The following is a 22,921-nucleotide window of genomic DNA, read 5'->3' on the forward strand; positions in this document are numbered from 1 at the left end:
GTGTTGGAGGTAGCAGCGAGGGCTATTGCATGCACCATGCCAAGTTCAGTAGCTGCATGCAAGCGAACCTCCAAATGCTAGAAAGGGGGCGAAATTGGGTTGCGACAAATCTCTGTCCATCACATGACTGAATGTAGATTGGCTCTTGGATACATACTGTATATCAAATCAGGATTATATGAGCAGAGAACTGCTGCGCCTCGCGGATTGAATGAGCTGGCCTTGACTCAGTAGCGACTGCTCCTTGCGAATTGCTTTGGCACGTTGACGGCAAACAGCCGTAAAACAGAGGTGGCATCGAACGACCAGACAATCGATTGTCAGCAGAGCTTCGAGCACAATACCCGAGAGGTGTCCGAGCGAGGTATGTCTTACATGGCGGGACGGGGGGATTGATGGGGGGTTGACAGGTACCCACGACTTCAATCCGGGGGCCCCAGGCGGAAAGAGTGGGAAAGGGGAGACGATCCATGAGCCATCAGACCACCCACCATCCCTAATATGTACTGCATCTCGAGAGTTGAATCTTGCCCGGATGCTTGCTTGGGCAGTGCTGGAGCCCGGGAAGATACACCGCTGCTGATTGAGTTCAGGATACCCATCACAATTCGTGTTCAGAGACTCGTACCATCCTGTGTTACCGCGTGTCTGGCTTATTGAGCTCTGTTAACCAGTAAGAATAAGTCGGTGAGCGGGTGTTGGCTGGCATTCATATGGGAATGGTAAACCCTTGATGTTCACTGTGTGCATCCGTCAAGACCTTCAGTGAATCCCGGGATTCTGGGCGACCCACCAACATCCCACCCACTTTGGATTGCCGGCACCGCCCGCGGGCGGGGATGCTCAGGTGCCACCGTGCCAGGCCTGCTTGCCCCCTAGCTCGTTTCCCCAAGGGCCCCCCAATTACAGGGCTGGCAGGCTGGGCTGGCCCCTAAACACTCCCCGAATTCCCTGATCAGCCCCCCCTAAATTCTTAATTGCTAACCTAGCCCGACTGGGAGCTGAGGGGCCGATGGCGAAAGCGTGGGTTAGCGTGGGGTATTCCCGGCTGGACACATGCAATCACTGCGTGTTGCATCCATCGTCAGGTTCCGCGCCTCCAAAATCAGTCGACTTGTCATCCTGACGCCAACCCGTGAGAGCTCCTAGTCCTGCCCATGCCAACTCAGCTGCTCGGTGAAGTCTGGCCCCAGAAAAAAGGCATGTCGGAAAGGTTCCGGCCATCCGGATCAGAAGACGTCAGCATCGGCAATTTCGTTCAATCATGCCCATGCCAATCTTCCCCGTCCCAGGCCATTGAAGCCAAGCAGAGAGTAGGTAAACAGTTGCTTTTTCATGTTGCAGCCCGCCACTTGCAAGGTTACCACTGTGCATTGAATGTAAGCAACGGCAGCCTCACTTCCACTGATACTAAATTACTACCCCGAGAGGCACATTGAATACACGGAAGAACATACATACTACAGACCATCTGGCCTGGCAGTGCCACCTTTTGTTTTTCATATAAAAAGACTACAGTAGACCGCAGGCATCTCTGACTCCCGAACAGTCATCATTCATTCACATCTTCGTCTGCAAACCAGAACCACACATTCATACCACAACAAATCATCATGGAGGAGTTCCAGCACAAGTTCTCCAGACGTGCATCTGCACACCACAACCGCCGTCTGAGCCAAGCCGTGGATCAGAAGGGCATCTTCGCGCCCACCCTCAAGGTAAGTACATCCACACACCCACATCACATCCCCAGATAAGCAACCACTCTGTATGTTATGCTAATCATCATCGCAGACCCTCTTCATGGGCGTCTCGGCCCTCAAGAACGACGACGGCAGCTTCATCGTGGCCCTCGCGGCCCACGACCAGACCTACCTAGTCGACTTCTGGGAGGAGCACATCCAGCCGGACCCGGCGGACCCGACGCGCGACGTCGTCGCCGACTGCGTGATCCGGCACGTCCTCAAGTACGAGCAGGACAACTTCTCCAAGCTCATCGGCAGCGGCCTGCCGACGCACCTGACGGAGCTGAGCCCGACGCTCTGCTCGCGCCTCTGGCTCGAGGTCGACATCATCCCCATCGTCATCGAGCCCAGCGTCCACGTCCACCACCACTCCACCATCGGCCGCTGGGACGACAAGCGCGTCGACGAGCAGGCCGACTCCATGGCCAGGAAGTGCATCATGTATGTTTCTGCGCCCCCTTCCCCGTTCCGCAGTTTTCCTATAGGAGAAGAGGACGACGACGACGGCGATGAAGAAGATGCTTGTTTTGGGTTATGAACAAACAAACACCTTTTCTGACCTCTTCGCGATAGGAACTTTGGCCCGTCCATGGTGCCGCTGCTGCAGGTCGGGTGGCGTGGGGCCGTACAGGTCGACGGCGGCTTCCAGGCCCGCCTTAACACCGCCGAGGATCACAAGAAGACTGTCGGCGCCGCCACCTGGAAGTCCCTTATGCACTACACCAAGGACCTTAAGGACAAGAAGCTCCGCATCGGCTTCTTCAGCTCGACGCCCCAGGGCGGCGGCGTGGCCCTCATGCGCCATGCTCTCGTTCGTTTGTCCAAGATCCTGGACGTTGACCTCAACTGGTATGGTAAGTAATGCGACATCCTAACTTGATGACCTTTTGAATATGGACGCACCAGCTGATACTATGCCACCAAAGTCCCCAAGCCTCGGCCTGGAGTCTTCCGAAGCACCAAGAATATGCACAACATCCTGCAAGGAGTTGCGGATCCCGATCAGCGCCTCTCCAAGGAGGAGATGAACACCATCACCCAATGGATCCAAGACAATGCCAAACGCTACTGGCTTAGCGAGGGCGGTCCCCTTCGACCCCCGAGGAGGGTGGCGCCCACGTTATCATTGTAAGTAACTGTTGCTTCTCACCTGCATCTACCCGAATTGAAGAGAGTAGTCGCATTAACTTTGTTTCTAATAGGTTGACGATCCCCAAATGCCCGGCATAATTCCCATGATCAAGGAACTTACCCCCGATCGACCCGTCCTCTACCGATCGCACATCCAGATCCGCAGCGATCTGGTTGCCAAGGAAGGTAGCCCTCAGGCCGAAGTCTGGGATTTCCTTTGGAACAACATCAAGTTGGCCGACAGCTTCATCAGCCACCCCATCCCGGAGTTTGTTCCCTACAACGTGCCCCATGAGATCGTGGGATACATGCCAGCAACCACTGATTGGTAAGCCAATCTAGGCAGATCAGCGAACTTCCCCATGTACCGTATATTGACTGATGGTTGCGCGTGCAGGCTGGATGGTCTGAACAAGCCCATGAACGACTGGGACTCTGGCTACTACGGTAACCAGTACAATGTGCAATGCAATGCTCACCAGATGTAAGTTGAAAAGCATATCTCTCAATGTATTTCATTGTCGCTAACATAATTACGTAGGACGAAGTTGGAGTATCCCAGACGTGAGTAGAGCCCCATATGACTAGTAACGAGCTTTACATCTCATACTGACCATATCATCAGGAGACTACATTGTCCAGATCGCTCGATTCGACCCTGCCAAGGGCATTCCGACCGTGATTGATGCATACGGCGAGTTCCGCAAGCGTTCGTTCGCCGCAGGCATCGACTTTCCCCCGCAACTGGTCGTGTAAGTCCGCCCTCCCATCCGGTCTCCCAATTACGAAGACTAGCGTAGCTAACTTTCGATCCCTAAATAGCGCCGGAAACAGCTCGGTCGATGACCCGGACGCCAACATGATCTACGACCAGACCCTGGACCAGATCGAGAAGAAGTACGCCCACCTCGCGAGCGACATCAGCGTCATGCGCCTCGACGCCAACGACCAGCTGCTCAACACTCTCATTGCTAAGGCCAAGGTGGTGCTGCAGCTGTCAACACGGGAGGGGTTCGAGGTCAAGGTCTCGGAGGCGCTGCACGCGGGCCGCCCCGTCATCGCGACGCTGGCGGGCGGCATCCCGCTCCAGGTGCACGACGGCGTCGACGGCTACCTCGTGCAGCCGGGCGACTATATGCAAGTGGCGGAGCACCTGACGGACCTGTTCACGGACGAGGAGCTCTGGCGCCGCATGAGCCAGGCTGCGCGCGATTTGGTCAGTGATGAAGTCGGCACGCCCGGCAACGCGCTGGCGTGGTACTACCTCGCGAGCAAGTGGGCGGCGATCGCGGCGATCAAGGCGAACGGTGGCAGGGCGAACGCGCTGCGGCCGAAGCATTGTTGGATCAATGATATGGCGCGGGAGGAGGCCGGGTTCCCGTACGAGGAGGGGGAGAATAAATTGCCGCGGAAGTATACGGAGGAGAAGGTTTTGGCTATTAATGGGACTAAGTAGAGGAGCGGCCTAGGTGAAGGCGAGTGCGCATGTGAGCACTGTTTGACTGCTTGGGATAATGCTAAGGGGAGTTCACGGTTGGGTTTGGTTGCTTTCTGGTCACGTTGATATGTTCTGATTGGTTACGTGGTGGTCCATGAGACGGATGAGGTTCACGATGATGATGGGTCGTTGGATTTCCATGTTTGAGTAATGGTTGGTTTGGTGCATTCTCCTCACATACGGATACACACACGTACACGGCGATACACGTCTCGATTGATTCTAGAGAGCTTCGTGTCTACACAGGTACACATACATTTGGCATGACCTACCTACTTGTCTTATTGCATCTCCATGTTGGGGCCCCAATCGTTTGAATATCCTGCTACATATCTGAACGGGATGGGTTACGTGGAAATAGATGGCCGGCTATCAACGGTATAGGAATGTACCTATCCAGGCTCGGGCCATTGAGAGGAGGGAGTCTCAGCAATGTCAGGGGGTTTGCTGCCGAGGCCACTCACTCCCAGTCTACCATGCGGCATCAGGGTGTATCGCGGGCCGGGCTGGTACCATGGCGATCAGGTACGTGTATTTACTCCTGCAGGCAACCAACAGAGAGTACATAACCATCCGCAAGACACGCAGTGCGCTTACCATGTATCGACCGATATGTAGCTCCGCCCAGCCAAGAGCTAAAGTATCCTCCCTGGCATCCTTCCCTGCTTCGAATGTGAATAGAGGTCGGACTTCACCATCAAAGCACGGGACTTCTCCGTTGGAGAACCAGCAGAGGGATTCAAGGGATTGGCTGGGAACAGGCCGTGACGTGGGAATGATCAAGCTCGACCCAGGTCCTGCATTCCGCAGCCTCGTAGACGGACTACCGCTGCTTCCCGCCTTGACATCAGGAGGTGAATGGTGAATTGCGACGGCATATATGCGAGCAATTTATATGCCCAGCGGGAACCCGAGACATCGGGGCTTGGTCTGGTCCAAAAGGAAGGGAGGGGGCGACAGGCAGCTTTAGACGCGCACCACGTCGAGCTTTCCCCCTTGTTGGGGCGAGCAGACATGCCCCCGGCTACTTGCTTGCCTCGATCGGGGAAGCAGGAGGGGATCCGGTGGGCGCACACAGCTCAGACACTATGCCTAGGTGGGTTTCTGCAGAGGGGGATAAACATACATGAAGAAAGGACCCGACGACGTGATCGCATGCAAAGCAAGGACGCCTCCCTCCTCGATCTAGGTAGACGGGTAGCAGCAGCATCGAGCCCCTGGTGAGACATGCATGGCGGATTGGGCAGACACACTTCTCGTGCGGTCGCACGAGGGCAAAGCTGGGCAGCTCGAAGGTGTTGCGATTTCTGCACAAAGAAGAGAAGAGGGTGCTTTTTCGGGGAAAGGGGGTAGGCATTTCTGGGATCGGGGAAAGGGGGGAGAAGATTGCCGCGGGCGCTGCGGGCGCTGCGGCTGGATGTTGCGGCTGCTGCGGGTGGTGTGTTGGTTTCTGTGGGGTTGCGCGCGTCTACGTAACAACTTTTATCTTGCCTGCTTGACTGCTGGCATGATACTTGATGGTGTGTGGGCGTGGTTCAGGTTGCATTCGGCAGAAGGGGCCTTCGAAAAGTTGGCCAATTTTCTCCAAGGTGAAGGCTTCGAAATCCCGAGGCCCTGGGCAGTCAGTTGGGATTTTTGGGGGTTGGAGCAGAGAGCGACGAAAGGGGGGGGGTCGTGATGGACGGCTGGTCACAGGCGGGAATCACAGAGTGACGGACAGTTACATCCTCCCCCACGTATATCGCATTCATCGGATCGATGGTGAACCAGTGGTTGAGGACGAGATAGACCTACTTACGTTGAGCAGATGGTAAAAGAAATCATGCTCAGAACGTCCCGTTTTTGGTCCCAATGTTCATTGAGAATGGATGGATGATCTGCATCGCGGTTGAAGCCGGATCTTCCGCGGTGTGTGCATGGTCATTCTGGCAAATCAATCCAGCCTTGGCGTTGACTGCACATCATCTTCCGATGGATTGGCATAGTGGTCGACCCCATTGACGTAAGTTTGTTTACTGCGGTGCATGCGCTCGCCATGTCAGTAAGCCAGAGTAGCATTGCATCGTAGCCCGAGGAAACAATTGCGAATTGGCGTTTCGATAGAAGATGCGAGATGATGCAGATGGACAGACGGAGCCCGGCTCCATGGATCATGGGTCAGGTCCCCAAAGCCATCTTGCATCCAAATATCAGTCGGTCAAATCGCGGCGTCTGAGTAACAGCGCAGACGGAAGTCCCCGCGGAACGTCAGCATCTCCGCGCAGCTCGCCAGAACACGGGGCTGAAGACGACGCTGCTGCATACCCCGTCCTGGCCGTCGTCGTCACTGGATTTGTCAGTCGGTGATTACTGCTAGGGGACCTGCTTACATCCTAGGTAGGCAAACTGTCAGAACGCAATCGTACGACCTGGCGCCATGTTGGTGGTGGGTGATTCAATAGATTTTTCCCCTTCAGCCGCATTTGGTCTTGTTTTTTTCGCCTTGGCCCTCTTGGCCCTGCGCTAAGCCATCCGCCGTCTTGGGAATCGGGAGGAACCGCAAAAAGCCAAACCCGTCTGGGGGAAGACAGCAGCCAGCCAATGAACCGTGGGCGGAGTCGGAAGGCTGATTATTACCCTCGAAGGGTATTCGGTTCTTTTTTTTGGCCAATCGTCGACAACCTCAATCATGTCGAATGGATGATGCATCAATCTACGGGCATCCATTGTGTTTTGTTTGGAACGCTGGACGGCAGTTGCCCCAACCCCGGCTGGCCGGCGTGATTTGTGGCAGTTGGCAGTTGCTCGTGGGCAACTAATGCAACGTGCCTACCGTGCCAACGTGCCTACCGTGCCTGCCAATGATAGCTTTTCAAACAATCTCAGGCCCTTCTTCTATCTTGACACAACTCCCCATTTACATCAACTCGTGCATGTGAAGCTAGGTATTGAATCGGAGTACATGGCATGCCCACTTTCTTGTTTTATTACCCGAAGACGGTTTGCTACTCAATCGATTCCGATCCGTCAGTCAGCGGCACGTGGGCTTTGGCGCTGGAAGGTGAGGAATGAAGCCGCCTGACAAAAATTACAGCACCAATTACCAAAATGCTTACCGGCGGTCTTGGCCAGTAACGTAATGGCAATCCGTCAACATATGGTAAGCCAAACCATGCCTGAAAGTAGGGTCGAAATTGGAATTGATTCCCGATTCCCTTGGGTTGGATACGAAAACGAAACCCCGAGTTTCCCGAGCCGTCCAAAAAAGAAGAACTTGATGTTCGGTGGCCTTCCCCCCCGCGGAGAAGTCGTTACCGCACGAGAACGACCGGACGGCAAGTGGGCACCGCGACCACGCCCGCAGCCACTAACAAAGACCCAATTGTCAAGCACAAGACGCCGCCAGCCCTGCCAGCTCCAGACTCGCTCTTGACAGCAGCAAACCCTTTACCGCCGGTGCAGAAAAAGTGGTGCGACAATTGCTAATGTATATCAATGCCAAATTGGCGATGATGGAGGCATTTCGTGGACTCGTCTACTCGCGAAACATGCGATGCACGGGTGGAACCGTAGCAGAATATGACAAAGAAGGGTTTGCTATCTCCGCGCTGATTGACTGTCTAACGTCTGCCGTTCCTACCATGGTGCTGCTGTTCACGATGAACCCCTTACTGACTAAAGGCACCATACACCCGACTATATAAGGTAGGAGGCGAATGTGACCCTGATGCATGTCTCTATATTTACCTCAAGCCCGCACCCCGACATACTTACTACTTTGGAACATTGAGTCACCCTTTCACTCTTCCGCCCCTAAACATTCCAACACCAACACATTATGGCTGCCACCGGTAAAGTCTCGGCGCCCCTGACGCCAGAGCAGATTGCCATCGTCAAGTCGACGGCGCCCGCCCTCAAGGCCCATGGCGAGGAGATCACCTCTCTTTTCTACAAGAACATGCTGGGCGCCCACCCGAAGCTGCACAATGTGTTCAACAAGACCAGCCAAGAGACTGGCACGCAGCCTCGAGCTCTGGCCGGCGCCGTCTTCGCCTACGCCAGCTACATCGACGACCTTGGCCAACTGTCTGACGCTGTCGCCCGCATTGCTCACAAGCACGTCAGTCTCATGATCAGAGCCGACCAGTACCCTATCGTCGGCGAGCACCTCATCGCCGCCGTTGCCGCAGTCTTGGGCGACGCTGTCACGCCCGCCGTTGCCGAGGCCTGGACTGCGGCCTACCAGGCTCTGGCCGACATCTTCATCGGGCTCGAGGCCAGCATCTACGCCGAGCAGGAAAAGAGCGCCGCGGGCTGGAACGGCTGGCGTAAGTTCAAGATCGCCAAGAAGGTCCCCGAGTCCTCCGAGATCACCAGCTTCTACCTCACCCCCGAGGACGGCAAGCTGCCCCTGCCCGAATTCAAGCCCGGCCAGTACGTCAGTGTCCACATGCACGTACCGGAGCTCGGCTGCATGCAGCCCCGCCAGTACTCCCTCAGTGATGTACCTGGGCAGGATTGCTTCCGCATCAGCGTGAAGCGCGACGCTGGTAAAGAGGGCGGTGTACCCGGTCTCATTTCCAACCGCCTGCACAACGACTACAACGAGGGCGACGTCGTGGAGATCACTCATCCTGCCGGCACTTTCTCCGTCGAGCCCAAGACAGGCAGCCAGTCACCCATCGCCCTCATCTCGGCGGGCGTCGGCGTCACGCCCATGGTCTCCATCCTCAACTCCACGGTCGCCGAGGGCTCCACCCGACCCGTTTCGTGGGTGCACGGCGCCCGCAGCACCGAGGTCCAGGCTTTCGCCAGTCATGTCCGCGACGTTTGCGAGAATAACCCCAATGTCAAGGCGACCATCTTCAAGAACAACGTCAAGGACGATGAGGTCAAGGGGGCCGACTACCACTTTACCGGCCGAATGGACCTGGATAAGGTTGACCGCAAACAGGGACTGTTCCTCGATGACCCCGAGGCCAACTACTACATCTGCGGACCCCCGCGTTCATGCGGGATATCCAGCAGTATCTTGTCAAGGCAGGAGTTAGCGAGAGCAGGATACATATGGAGGTGTTTGGAGTCGGAGATGGAGAGTAGAAAGACCTTGCTTTTCTCGGAGTTACGGCACCATACAATTCCCCGGATGGTGTTCTTGATACCACCGCCCCTTTTACGTGTAACAATAGATAAGAACCACAGCATTTACGTTTTCAATTATTTTCATTTTCGAGAGCGGTAAATCGTCGTGAACTTTCAGAATCTGCCTGTTGACGACTAGCTTACCTCCTCATGCATGGTGGGTACCGCATCCGTGATACATAGCCAGCTGTCACCCCAGGATTGGTGGCTTGTTCAGCCTCCTGGGGGCGCACAGCTACACCGTAAAGAGGGTGGCTGTCGCTTCCAAGGACGAAGCGCGTCATGCACGCATGAGCTGTTCGGGTGAGCCCGAAAAAGCAACTAACGCTTCATGTGCTCGCGATGGCATGCACGTGTGCATGCAGTGCCAATTACGACCGTGTAGTTGGCTGTGTGGAAGGGCAGTCCCGTGATGATCTCTGGCTGACTAAGTGATCAAGTAAGCAGGTAATGCACTTTCGTCTGGAGTTGGTAGGTAGAAATGTTAGTGCGATGGGGTGGAGGGAAGAGGGAGGAGGCGGGTAAGAGGATGACAACATTCTTCGTGATGGTCTGACACTGCATGTATGGTCATTCTAAGTAGGAATAGGGATCGTTGCCTGCCTACCGACCTACTTACCATACCGTCGTGCAACAGCATTCCTACACCGAGGTAAATGCACCGAGAAGAGCGGTGTCATTCCCATCAAGTACCACGACATATATGCTGTAGCAGTGTCCCCATCTTTACGCCATTCCTGTCACTCTTTCTCCTCTACTCTTCACCCATCTTTCCTGCTGCGTCACAAGCTATGTTCATCATTTTCAGAGTGAAGCAGATATTGACCTTGGCTGCGGCTGGTTGACATCCGCAATCGAAAAGGTATTATTATCGCGAGATCTATATCTGCACCAGCCCCGAAAGCCTCACTCTGGGCGTCCTTATCCCCGAAATACCGTGTTCGGATATCGGTGCTCGAACTGGACTATCCTGTCCTCCGTACCCCCACCGTTTGTACTTGCCAAAATAGGGGTTGGACGATAGGTGGGGGAACATGGGCGCAGGCCTTGCCGGATCGTGACCCTGGCCGGGGCTTTCCCAGCGTACAGGGTCCTTGCCTGTTGCAGCCTCGGGGGATGCAGCCATGCCCAAGCAGGTCTTGCCAACCAGGTACTCGGTAAATGTTGACCTCGAGATCATGCAGTTGTCCGCTTCGTGGGGTGGCACGAGAGAGAAGGAGAAGGCGGTCGGTAGCAGGAGGCGTGCCATCTGGGATCGAGCGCCATTTCTTGTTTTTTCTTTCTTTCTTTTCTTTCCCTTACCTGCAGGCAGCTGCGTCCCCAAGATCTGGGTAGGATCCAGAGAGAGGCATTCACCATCCCTGGAGCTCAGCGGAAACCGGCATGCCCAAATCGCGCTTTCGCGTTACACCGAGGCGTCGCGGGGGCGGGGCAGATTCCGTCGAATCCCAATGCCGTCATTCGTCGCACGGCCTTTTCTTCAAAGAAATGCAAGAGTTGGGGGGGGCAGAGACGACGGGGACAGGGCGGGAGAGCCAATCCCTACTTTTTCCGGTGCTGCTCAAGGCTGCGGCGACGGTTAGATACGGATGGGGTGTGAAGCGGATGACTGTACCGGCGGCCCCAGCGAATGTTCGGTCATTGTGTGAGGCGGTGGCAGATGATTCGCGAACCGTGAGGCTGAAAGGACGCCTCCCAACGTCTAGCCCTACGGGCTTACTTACCCAGTAGGTACTCGGAGATGACCAGGGATCATCCGTATTTCTGCCAGTCTGGAAACGTCGTTGGAAAGCCCCACGTTCTTTACGTCCGTACACACGGGTCAGTCTATTTGGACCTCAAGTCTTGTTTTTACCAAGCTTCTGGGTCAGGCGGTTGTCGAGAAAACGGGCGGGAAGCTGCCTAACTGACGCTTGTGGCGTTAAGTTACCGAAGCCTGAATGAAGCGCTGGGAATTGATCAGACAAGCCCCTGTTAGGCTCTGCTTTAGAAAGCGCGGAGAAGGTAGGTAGACTTGGCAGACGCCATATATCGTATTCCATGCTCTTTGCTGCCCCTTCGCACGAAACCAGATCCCCGGGTCGTCTGGGGGCGGAAAAAGGAGGGTAAGGGGCTGAGCGACTTTGTGACTTTGGCGCCAGTGGCTGCATGTCAATAGCCTCATTGCTGCAGTAGGGGGCGCGGGACATCCATCCATCCGTTTCGGATATTTCACTCTTCCTTTTTCTCCGTTGGTTGGATACTCCTTATCTCCTCCTGCAGTAGATGAGATGTTATGCATCGACCTTCCTGCTAGGGCTTATATGTCGCCGAACGCTAGACACCGTTTTGTTACAGTGAGTAGTCACTCCATTACTATCCTCACGACGATGCTTGTTGGCGGTTGGGCTTCATCACCACATGTGTGGCGAAGCCCTTTATCCCTGACACACCGCCACAGTTACCGGCGGTTTGGGGAGTGATAGCCACCTACATGCCAAGTATCTAGACCCCGATCGGGGACCCCGGCTCTCTGGTCACGCGGTTTCTACTTGCCCAATGTGGTATACAACCCCTTAATTGCTCGGGCATATAGGTCGGGGGTACTTTGTCGTAACCTATATGCTTCTTTTTCTATGGGCTCGCGGAGCGTGACAGGCACTTCTCTGCAGCAGCACTCTCAGCGACCGGGTAATTCCTTCCGGCTTCCTTGACTGAGCACAGTGTATCACGCTGTGCAAGCCGTGACCTGTCTCTAACGTCTTGGACGGACGTCACAGATCGAGATATTCTTCCAGAATGCTGGCGAAGAGCGGGAGTTTTCAGAAGGTGGGAAGGGAAAGTTCGATCGTGTCGGTCACGTCACGCTAGCACACGCTGAGACACTGCGGTGGCATTCAATTAACTTATCTCCCTTGGGAAGCTGAATGCTTCTAGTACGACACTAGGAAACGTAGGCCGCTAGCACACTTAGGCGTGGTGACTACCTTCTGGGATAGGCAGCGCATCTGCTGTCACATATTTCTACTTACTGTCACTACCACGCTAGCTAAGGTATATCGGCTTTATTGTCAGTACCGTCAGGCATCCCTTATCTCCATCCCGTGAGATTCTTGGATAGATCGAAGAATTCGGTGATCTAGCCGAGTGTCTTCGATACGGAGAACGGTGCCGTAAGCGTGCAGAGCCTCCACGTGAAAGCCTAGTGATTCACATTTTAGCCCCCTGGCTTACTAACCTTTTATTTTCGTACCTACGAGTCACAGCCCCTGAATGGTTTGCCTGAAGTCACCATGTCGAAAGAGGCAGTGGTACCAATTAATTCCCCAGAGGTGGCAGACAGCGTGTTGGACTCCGTCGTGCAGAGATTTGCGTGCTATAGAAATCGTGGCACACTTTGACGCTTGACTGCATTATCGGACGCCGTGTGCCCAATCTTTGTACTACCACACCCCTCCCCGATGGGCTCATGCGACAAGACAGATCCTGCAGGTTGCTGGTGACTCAAGGGCGGTATGCCCCCGGCAATAAGGGGGGATCCGCGCTGCTGGTTCCAGCCGCTCTTCCATTCCCAGCATTCGTCCATTGTTTCCCCTGCCGCCCCTTCTGCCCAATGAGATTGTGTCCGCTCCTCTTGGACGATATACAACCTCATTACCCACACGATCTCGTGCGCCACGGCACTCTGTGATGATGATACGCCGTACTTCAGATCCTGCACGCAGCCATATTGGGTGTCTCACTCACTTATATTGCAAAGAGACTCCCGAGGAGAGATCCAGGTCACGTTCGACCTTTTACTCATCGCCGTGCTGCTCGCATCAGTCAGCGATGTATGATCGATCATCTATTGACTTTACGAACCGAGCCGAAACAAATCGTGGAGTTAGCCGAGAATTGTCTCTCTGATCTGGTCTCCTTCCCGTTTTTCTTCTAGTCTCCTTTTACTGCTACCGCTACTGCTACCACAACCAAACAAATACGATGCCGCCGCCACCCCAAGAGCGCAACCGCAAGGCCTGCGACAAATGCCACCAGCAGAAGTTGAGCTGCAAGAAGATCGGCGACGGCGACGAGTGCGAGCGGTGCCACAGGCTCAAGCGGCCGTGCACCTCGAGCCCCCTGCTGCGGAACCAGCGCAACAGCAGCGCGACGACCCGGCGCAACCCGAGGGAGCACGACGGCGGCCGGAGAAGAACCAAGACACTCGCCATACTACCTCGATCTCCCCCTCCTGGTCCCACGGCTGCTGTCCGCTCTGCCACCGCGGCTGCTGCTGCTGCGGGTATCCATCATCCCCTATCTTCCTCCCCCTACTCCTCTTCCGAATCGGGCTCCTCTTGCTACTCCCAGGGCCAAGACGCGACAGGTGAGTGAGCACATCTTTGATGATCTTGCGCGTGTGAGACTATTTCCGTCCGACGTTACTCACCATACTATATATAGCGTCGGTCATCCCTGTCATGTCTGAACAGCTGGTCACGGACACGGCAGAGCAGCAACAGCAGCAGCAACAGCAGCAGCAACAGCAGCAGCAACAGCAGCAGCAACAGCAGCAGCAGTACCTTGAACCCGTCTGCTGGCCTGGTCACGCTGTTACCGCATCAGCTGAGTTCAGCGGGGCGACGTTTCCCCGTACTTTGCCCCCTGCTGGCCCGAGCACACGGAAACTCCAAGGGTTGACTGCCTCATGGACGCTGGTTACCCGGACAAGTCATCTTCTCCACCCCAGGATCTCAGATCCTTCCAGGCCGTGCGTGGCTTCTCTGATCTTGATCCAGATCTGGATGGAAGGGATGTCGAAGTGCCGCCGGGGGCGCATCTTGTTTAACTCCAACACACTGCGGCGGCGGTGGCACCTGCTATTACATCGCTAGCCACGCGAGATCCCGCGACTGCCCGCGACGGTCTGGGCTCATATGCCTGCTACTCCAACCCCATGGGCTTCGGGTCCGGATTCGGGCAATATGGCGGCGGCGGCGGATATGGTTCGGGCAGTCGGATCCGGTTTGATTGGCAGCCCGCCACCTACTCGGAGGCTTCGTTTCAGGGGGAGATGGCATAGCCAGTCGATGAGACTTCCATTGCTTTTGCTTTCGTTTGATTTACTGCTTTTTTTGTATTCCAATCAGTACTCATGGGGATGTTACACACGGCGTTGCAGGTTCTTGGTTAGAATCGGGCGGGCCACAACGGCCAAAATGATCGATGAAACGTTAGTAACGCATGTCTATTGGAAAACAGTGTATGTCAGTGTTCGAAAGTATCGTGACAGAAGTGAAACTCGCTACATAAGTTTCGCTGTAGCCCCTTGAATTGTGATATCGAAAGAGGGTTTGATGGGCTTTGGTGATGTGATATTCTCGACGTGTTTGTACAACACATAACCATTGTAAGGAGTCGAGCTTGCAGAAGATCTGTGCCGGCTCCGTGCTGTATAGAAACTGGAAAATGTGATTGTCGAATGGCGTTTGGCCTCATTGATCGACGAACAGGCTGATGCCGTTCCCGCATCCACCACTAATCGACTCCCCTTTTCGGCCCGTAATGCACGTCTTGGTCTATCGGACACGATATTCGCCTGTTTCTCTCAGAACACATCGAAACTCGGTCTTCCCTTCTGATGCGCATTGTGGCAAAGGGCCTCGAACCTTTAGGGCTTGTTTAGTGCGGAAAGGGCGTGGTCGAATGATTTCGAAAACACAACGCATCGTCGAGATCGTCGGCACCGAGTCAGCTGGCAGCAACACACCACCATCGAGAGATGGAATATCGCTAGCTAACGGCCTAGTTTCGGACTCGGAGATGGAGAGGTGCGCCTCGAGGCAGTAGTTATATCCTTTCCACAATCTTTCAACTGGAAGCCCTAGATGTCATCTTCTCGGCCGAAACTACAGAGGCCAAGACCGCCAGCTGACTTCTGGAGTTGATTGAGAATTCCTCTAGATATCTTCCACATCACCATTGTATGCTTCCTCTTCTCAAAATCAGTAATCAATGCTTATCAAATCAATTCGGTGTTTTCATTGAGCAAATGGGAGACGTTACGGTTGGCTGCAGGGAGGAACCCAGGCGGCGCCTGAGACAAAGACCAACAGCTATCAGCTTCGGCGATGGTGCAGCTAATCAAAGATCTTCCACAGCATGTGCTCAACGAGATAATGGCAATTGTTCAGGTCCTGTCTTTCTTGCCGAGTACAAAAGATGGGTCAACCCTGCAGGAAACAATGCTGATTGTCCCCCTGAGCATATGTAGCACCATATGTCTGAGTGATTTTTCCTTTTCCTGAAGCCCTGCGACTTGACGATTGGCTGACATCAGAAACCCTCACTTCACCTGCTCTCACACTTCCTTCACCGTTTTTCTATTTGCACTTTGCTGCTGCAGTCGTTGCTTTTTATGGTATATACATACCATCAGTCAGCAGGTCATCCGCCTGCGCGACAAGAGAGACAGTCATGTACACAGGACGCCAACCGGAACCCATCGCCATAATAGGCACCAGCTGCCGCTTCACCGGCGGCGCCACTTCGCCCTCGAAATTGTGGGATCTGCTGTCTGCTCCCACGGATCTCTCACGAGAGGTACCCAAGGACCGGTTCAACGCCGAGACCTTCTACCACCCCGACGGCGAGCACCATGGCACGACCAACTCGATCCGCGGATACTGGCTGGAACAGGACATCCGCGCCTTCGATGCCGGTTTCTTCAACATCACGCCCCGCGAGGCCGAGGCCATCGACCCGCAGCAACGCTTGTTGCTCGAGGTCGTCTACGAGGCCATGGAGTCCGCGGGGGTACCCCCATGACACGACTGTCAGGCGAGGACGTCGCCGTTTTCGCGGGCGTCATGACGGCTGACTACGACACCCTCTCACAGCGCGACGAACTTTGCACAAGCCAGTACTACGCAACGGGCAACGCGCGCTCCATCATCGCGAACCGCGTCTCTTACTTCTTCAACTTTCGCGGCCCATCGGTTACCATCGATACGGCGTGTAGCTCCTCGCTCGTAGCTCTCCACCAAGCGGTGCTGAGCCTCCGGTCACGAGAAAGCAAGATAGCCTGCGTGACAGGGGTGAACCTAATGCTCACCCCCGAGCAGTTCATCGTCGAGTCCAGCCTACATATGCTGAGCCCTTCGGGTCGGTGTCAGATGTGGGACGTCAATGCTGACGGTTACGCGCGTGGCGAAGGCATGGCGGCGATATTTCTCAAGACATTGTCTCAGGCCCAGGCGGACGGGGATCGGATCGAAGGCATTATCAGGAACACGGGCGTGGGCTCGGACGGGAGGACGCAGGGGATCACGATGCCCAACTCCGAGGCGCAGGCGTCGCTGATACGGAGGACTTACGAACGGGCCGGACTGGACCCGAGGAGTGCTGAGGACCGCTGTCAGTATTTTGAGGCGCATGGGACGGGGACGCAAGTGGGTGACCCGCGGGAAGCTAAAGGTAAGTACCTCCCTCTCACCCCCTTATCACGTATCATACACAAAGGAATTATGCGCTAACCACTTTCTATTGTAGCAATCGAAGAAGCGTTTTTCGGAACGCCTGAAAACACGACAGTGGCAGACGGCCAATCTACTGACAAGCTTCTAGTCGGTTCAGTCAAAACCATCATCGGCCACACGGAGGGAGCAGCTGGCCTTGCCGGCGTGCTCAAGGTGCTTGAGGCCATGAAGCACAAATCGGTTCCGCCAAATCTGCACTTTCAGTCACTTAACCCGAGCGTCCAACCCTTCTACAGCCATCTTCAGATCCCAACGACCGTAGTACCTTGGCCGGAGCCACTGGGCTCACTACCTCGAAGAGCAAGCGTCAACTCGTTTGGCTTCGGTGGGACCAACGCCCACGTCATTATCGAGTCCTACGTGCCTCAGTTTCACAGCCCGATGTGTTCGCACGACTCGCTTCCAATGGCTGGTGGTCTGTTTTTGTCCCCAAAGATGCTTGAGTACACAGGTCCCTATTACCCCTTTGTCGTGTCTGCCGCTTCTCAGGCCTCTCTTCGAGATGTTGTCCGAGATTTGGTGAAGTACCTCCAGCAAAATCCTCGCATTACGCCTCGGCATCTTGGATCCCATCTCTATTTGAAACAGACGGCTCTCCCCTATCGAATGTCGTTCGCCGCTGACTCCGGCGCTGGCGCCGTCGCCCTCCTGCAATCATGTCTCGACGGGTTCGCCGCCGGTGCCGGTGGGATGGGGACCCGGGCGCAAACGCTCCACCAGAAACCCAAAATCATGTGCGTCTTCACTGGACAAGGCGCGCAATGGGCCACCATGTCACAATCCCTGCTGCTCTCGAACAAGACCTACCAAAAGACCATCCAGTACCTAGACGAAACCATCCAAGCTTGTCCCGATCCACCGTCCTGGAGTCTGCTGGAGCAGATCATGGCATACCCGGAAGAGTCACGCATCAACGAGGCCGCCGTATCGCAACCTCTATGTACGGCGCTGCAGATCGCCTTGGTCTGTGTTCTCCGAGACTACGGAGTCCAGTTTCACACAGTCGTTGGTCACTCATCTGGAGAGATCGCGGCTGCGTATACGGCGGGACGACTGACACCAGGGGCTGCCATACTCATCGCATACTATCGCGGCATGTTTGCTTCACCTGGCCGGTGGGCCGAATGGGGAAAAGGGGGGCATGATGGCCGTCGGCCTATCCGAGTCCGAAGCTACGGCCTTCTGCCGAGATCCAGACTTCTGCGCTAGACTCTGCGTCGCGGCCAGCAACGCACCGAGCACCGTAACGTTGTCTGGTGACCTGGAAATGGTACACCTGGCACGGGACAAGTTGGCACGCCAGCAGAAGTTCGCACGAGTTCTCGTTGTCGATACCGCCTATCACTCACCGCACATCATCCGACCCGCCGCCGAGTATGTCAAAGCGTTGCAGAAATGTGCCACCATACCCCTGAAAAGCAGTAACGGCACCAATTGGATATCCAGCGTCGATGGATACTCGGGGAGTGGCAGCGTGGAGCCAGACGTTGGATACTGGCAGGACAACATGGTATCCGCCGTACAGTTTCACGACGCCGTCAAGACGGCGATTACGGAACATGGGCCCTTTGACTGCGCCATCGAGGTCGGCCCTCATCCGGCCTTGAAGGGACCGACCACCCAAACGGCCAAGTCCCTCAATGGTGGCGCACTTATGTACTCAGGGGTTCTGGACCGGACGAAAGATGATCAGGCTGCTCTATCTGATCTTTGGGTTTTCTATGGTGCAATTTCGGACCCGGAGCAGTCCAGTTGTCAAATTACTTTGGATCCCCCTTTTCCAAAGGAATCATGCAGGGTTTCCCAAGCTACCCATGGGACCATTCGCAAGCCCACTGGCGCGAGTCCCGACTTTCGCGACAATACCACTTCAAAACCGGCAGCCCGCACGAACTCCTGGGCGTCCGGACCCGCGACGACTCCGACTTCGCGCTGCGCTGGCGCAACGTGCTGACCATCGGCCAGGTCCCGTGGCTGCGCCACCACCGCTTCCAGGGCCAGCCCCTGGTCCCGGCCTCGGCGTACTGCGCGATGGCGCTGGACGCGGGGCGGCAGTTCCTGAAGGGCCGGCCCGCGTCCGTGATCGAGATTGTGGATATGCGGATCCTGGCCGGCGTCGTCGTGGAGCCGGACTCGGTCGGCGTCGAGGTGCTGTTCTCGCTGACGCCCCGGGGAGAGCCGAAGAGCTGGAAGGAATCGGCTACGATCGAGGCCGATGTCATGTTGGTCTCGTGTTCGGCGGATGGGACGAGCGCTATGACGAAGAATATGTCGGGTGCGCTGCGTATTCGTCTGGGCGAGCCTTGCGCTGATTCTTTGCCGCTCGCGCAACGGTCTGTCTCGGAAACGTTACCAGCGAGCTCCAAGGCCTTCTACAGCATGATGGACGACAGCGGCCTTGCGTATACCGGTCCGTTCAGAGCGCTCGAGTCCATAGAGCGCCGCCTCGACTACTCAGCAGCCAGTGTCCAGAGGTTACACCAGGAGGACACCACATCGCTTACCATCAGTCCGGCTACGTTGGATACATGTCTTCAGTCCGCCTTTCTTACATACTCCGCTCCTGGAGATGGGTCGCTCTGGACCTCTTTTCTACCCACCCATATCAACCGGCTCAGCTTCAACATGGCATACTGCGGTAACGAACGAGAGGCCGGAAAGGATGCGAAACTCAATGTAGAAAGCACCCTTAAGGAAGCTCGACCCACTAGCCGCACATCCAAGGCCGGATTCACCGTCGATATTGACATTCACAGCGAAGACCTCGGTTGCGAGATCCAGGTTGAGGGGCTTTCGGTCACGGCCATCGCGGATACGCGCCCCGAAGACGACTACGAGCTGTATCTACATACTACCTTCGACGTCGACCCTATGGACGAGATTGTACAGGCGCCAGCCGTGATGGATGAGACGGACCCGGAGCTTACCGAGAGCTGCGATCGAGTCGGGGCTTTCTTTTACCGGTCTAAGCACAGCATTCCGCCTTGGTTTTCATTCGGTACTCAGCGCGAGCGTTCGTTTATAGATAAACGTCGTTTCTATAACCTCGATGATCAAGAAAGCATTGATCGTTTGATTGATGCCTCTGCATATCGGACATCCCTGGATTTCATCAAGGAGCTCGGTACGGATCTACCAGATCTTCTACCAAACGCCATCCCCCTTATCATCGAGCAGACGCGCCGCCAGACCTGGCTCAACACCCACGTGGGGCGTATATTGCAGCAGATCACTCACCGTTTCCCGCGGCTGAATGTGTTGAGTCTTGTCGATCCAGCTCTGGGACTGATAGAGCACATCGTTTCGGGGCTGGAAACCGGTTTCTTGTCTCACACCATCCGCCTCGAGACGGAACAGGATCATCCTCGTTTGCACGCTATACCCGCCTCTGCCTCTAAACGAACCCGATTTGTACCGCTTAGTCTGTACGAGACTCTGGGGAATCAGTCAGCAGCAGGGGCCCAGGCAAACTTGGTCGTGGTGTCGACATCGCAGCTTGACAGCAACGTCCCGGAAGCAACACTGGGCGCTATTCGAGACAGCATGGCCGTGGGCGGGCTGCTGGTGCTGATTCATTGCCCGGAAATGGGAGTACGCGACAGCTTGCGCAGTATGGCAGCGCCAGCGAGCGACCCAGCAGATGGACAGAAGACGGCAGAATGGGCCAACCTCCTCGATGGCAGCGGTTATGCCAAAACAGCGAAATACGCCGACCAATTCTTTCCAGATGGAGCATCGATCCACGTTCGTCAAGGTAGCCCAGTCGAGCGTCCGATCCTAGCACAGCCGGGGCCCATCCTCGACGATTTGCTCATAATCGGTGGACTGAAGGAGGAAACGGTGAAGATCAACTATGAGTTGGGCTGCCTTCTCTCCGGATCTTCTCTCCACGTCTCAATTGCCCCTTCCTTTGAGGATCTGGACTCGGAGTCGATGGCGAACTTCACTACGGCTATCGTTCTTGCAGATCTTGACGAGTCTGTCATGCTGGGCATGACCGACGAGCGACTCAGGCAACTCCAATCTTTCTTTAGGCCGAACACAACGGTGCTCTGGGTTACCCGCGGAGCCAAGCTCGACAGTCCGGAACATGCCGCCACACTCGGCTTCACCCGCACGATAATCGCAGAGGTTCCGGACCTCAGGCTTCAGGTGGTTGACTTGGACTGCCTGAAAGGCGCAGCCGAGGTGATTAGTGGATGCTTGCGACAAATATGCTCATTCGACGCCGGCTTACCTACGGAGCTTAATACCAAGGAGCCCGAGGTCTACCTGGAAAAGGGGCGTCGTCTCATTCCCCGCGTCAAGCCCCTGAAACCATTCAACAACCGGCTAAATGCTTCTCGCCGCGTCATGTCTCCTCCGATCAACCCCATCGTCGAGGAAAACCTCTTCCGTCCGGACGCGACATATCTCTTAGTAGGCCTGACCCGTGATCTGGGCCAGAGTCTCTGCCGTCTCTTCATCCGCCACGGAGCGCGACACATCGTCCTCTGCAGCCGCAACCCCAACCCCGAGCTCAAGTGGAAGGATGAAGTGGCCGCAAACATCACCATCGAGCGCCTCGACGCCACGGACCTGGACAGCGTCCGCGCGCTCAAAAAGCGACTCCTCGTCTCCGACGCGCCTCCCGTCGCCGGCTTGGTCAACGGCGCCATGGTCCTGGACGACCGCGTCTTCGCGCAGATGGAGTCGGCCGAGACCTGGAACCGTGTGCTCGCGCCCAAGGTCCTTGGGTCGGCGAACCTGGATACCGTGTTCGGCCAAGACGAGCTGGACTTCTTCGTCATGACCAGTTCCTTCGCCGCCATCGGCGGACACTCGGGCCAGGCCAACTACGCGGCCGCCAACATGTACATGAACGGCCTCGCGGCGCGGCGGCGGCTCCGCCAGGGCCGGGCGGGTTCGGTTCTGAATATCGGCGTGATTTACGGGCTGGGACTGCTGCAGCGCGAGAAGGGCGAGCTGTACGCCGGGCTCGAGCGCGAGGGGTATCCGCCCGTTTCGGAGCGGGATATACACCACATGCTCCTCGAGGCCATCGTCGCGGGCAGGCCGCCTCACAACGAGCAAGGAGATGGAGGAAAGGGCCGGGAGCAGGCGCCGTTCGATATCACCACGGGCTTGAAACGGTTCAAGTGGGGGAACGCTAATCCACTACACTGGCACCTGGATCCGCGCTTCTCGCACTTCACCGTGAACGAAGATGACGGTGACAGCACAAGCGCAGCGGCTGGCCAGAACCAGCAACAAACATTGCTCCAGCAGCTCGAAACGCTCGACAACGACGCCGGCCCGATGGCCGAGACCATCGTGCGCGCGTTCGGGGACCGCCTCGAGGCGCTCCTCGGGCTGCCCAGGGGGCCGTGAACCCGCAGCACAGCGTCGCGGAGCTGGGCATCGACTCGCTCATCTCGGTCGAGATCCGGAACTGGTTCTGGAAGGCGCTGGGGCGGGACGTGGCGATCCTCAAGATCCTGGGGGCGGGGAGCTTGCAGCGACGTAAGTGATTTTTTTCTTTGCTCTTTCCTACTAAACCGGAACTCCCTTTTGTTGCATTCTCGTCTGACTGGGTTGCGTTCTTGTGCGACTGGAATGCAGTTGCACAAAGAACCTCCCCCTTTATTTACCCCCTTTCGTCCATTTTCTTTGTTTTCCCTGCTACGAATGATTATAGAATGATGATGCTAACTTGCGGAACGCAGTGTGTTTAGACTTGGCGGAGCAGATATGTACGGAAAGGAACCTATTGTCGGCGAGCTTGACTTTGGCCAGCACCTCGGCTGCGCGGTCGGGGGCCTCGTCGAATATTTTCTCGAGCGTGACATCGGACTCGAGCTTGGGAGGCACAGATGAGGAGAAAGAGCAGTAAAGTAAGCAGAAGTATAGACTTGGGAAGGGCATCTTGGAGCTACGGGAGGTGGGTT

The 22,921-nt window shown here is 55.9% G+C and overlaps 5 protein-coding genes across 5 annotated transcripts; 4 read left to right on the forward strand and 1 right to left on the reverse strand.

The window, feature by feature from the left end:
- Positions 1 to 1,613: 1,613 nt before the first annotated feature.
- On the forward strand, positions 1,614 to 4,332 carry PG986_010072 (trehalose-phosphatase; the record flags this gene model as incomplete). The annotated part of the gene is made up of 9 exons (XM_066846294.1): positions 1,614 to 1,718; positions 1,795 to 2,276; positions 2,319 to 2,599; positions 2,672 to 2,853; positions 2,948 to 3,204; positions 3,274 to 3,360; positions 3,418 to 3,440; positions 3,502 to 3,628; positions 3,699 to 4,332. The coding sequence occupies 9 exons, from the start codon at positions 1,614 to 1,616 to the stop codon at positions 4,330 to 4,332; spliced, it is 2,178 nt and encodes a 725-aa protein (XP_066698692.1).
- A 3,859-nt stretch (positions 4,333 to 8,191) lies between these two features.
- Positions 8,192 to 9,880, forward strand: PG986_010073 (flavohemoprotein; the record flags this gene model as incomplete). Its single annotated transcript, XM_066846295.1, has 2 exons — positions 8,192 to 9,359; positions 9,861 to 9,880. The coding sequence occupies 2 exons, from the start codon at positions 8,192 to 8,194 to the stop codon at positions 9,878 to 9,880; spliced, it is 1,188 nt and encodes a 395-aa protein (XP_066698693.1).
- A 369-nt stretch (positions 9,881 to 10,249) lies between these two features.
- On the reverse strand, positions 10,250 to 10,744 carry PG986_010074 (uncharacterized protein; the record flags this gene model as incomplete). Its single annotated transcript, XM_066846296.1, has 2 exons — positions 10,250 to 10,284; positions 10,432 to 10,744. The coding sequence occupies 2 exons, from the start codon at positions 10,742 to 10,744 to the stop codon at positions 10,250 to 10,252; spliced, it is 348 nt and encodes a 115-aa protein (XP_066698694.1).
- Positions 10,745 to 13,458: 2,714 nt separating this feature from the next.
- On the forward strand, positions 13,459 to 14,539 carry PG986_010075 (Fungal transcriptional regulatory protein; the record flags this gene model as incomplete). The annotated part of the gene is made up of 3 exons (XM_066846297.1): positions 13,459 to 13,843; positions 13,921 to 14,109; positions 14,352 to 14,539. 3 exons carry the CDS (start codon positions 13,459 to 13,461, stop codon positions 14,537 to 14,539), a joined length of 762 nt encoding a protein of 253 aa, XP_066698695.1.
- Positions 14,540 to 15,933: 1,394 nt separating this feature from the next.
- PG986_010076 (Reducing polyketide synthase BOA6) lies at positions 15,934 to 22,850 on the forward strand (the record flags this gene model as incomplete). Its single annotated transcript, XM_066846298.1, has 7 exons — positions 15,934 to 16,272; positions 16,356 to 16,932; positions 17,008 to 18,109; positions 18,222 to 18,745; positions 18,826 to 22,307; positions 22,378 to 22,496; positions 22,700 to 22,850. 7 exons carry the CDS (start codon positions 15,934 to 15,936, stop codon positions 22,848 to 22,850), a joined length of 6,294 nt encoding a protein of 2,097 aa, XP_066698696.1.
- Positions 22,851 to 22,921: the final 71 nt, after the last annotated feature.

Source organism: Apiospora aurea (assembly GCF_038362705.1).
Source record: "Apiospora aurea strain CBS 24483 chromosome Unknown utg000006l_segment0_segment0, whole genome shotgun sequence".
Classification (NCBI taxonomy): domain Eukaryota; kingdom Fungi; phylum Ascomycota; class Sordariomycetes; order Amphisphaeriales; family Apiosporaceae; genus Apiospora; species Apiospora aurea.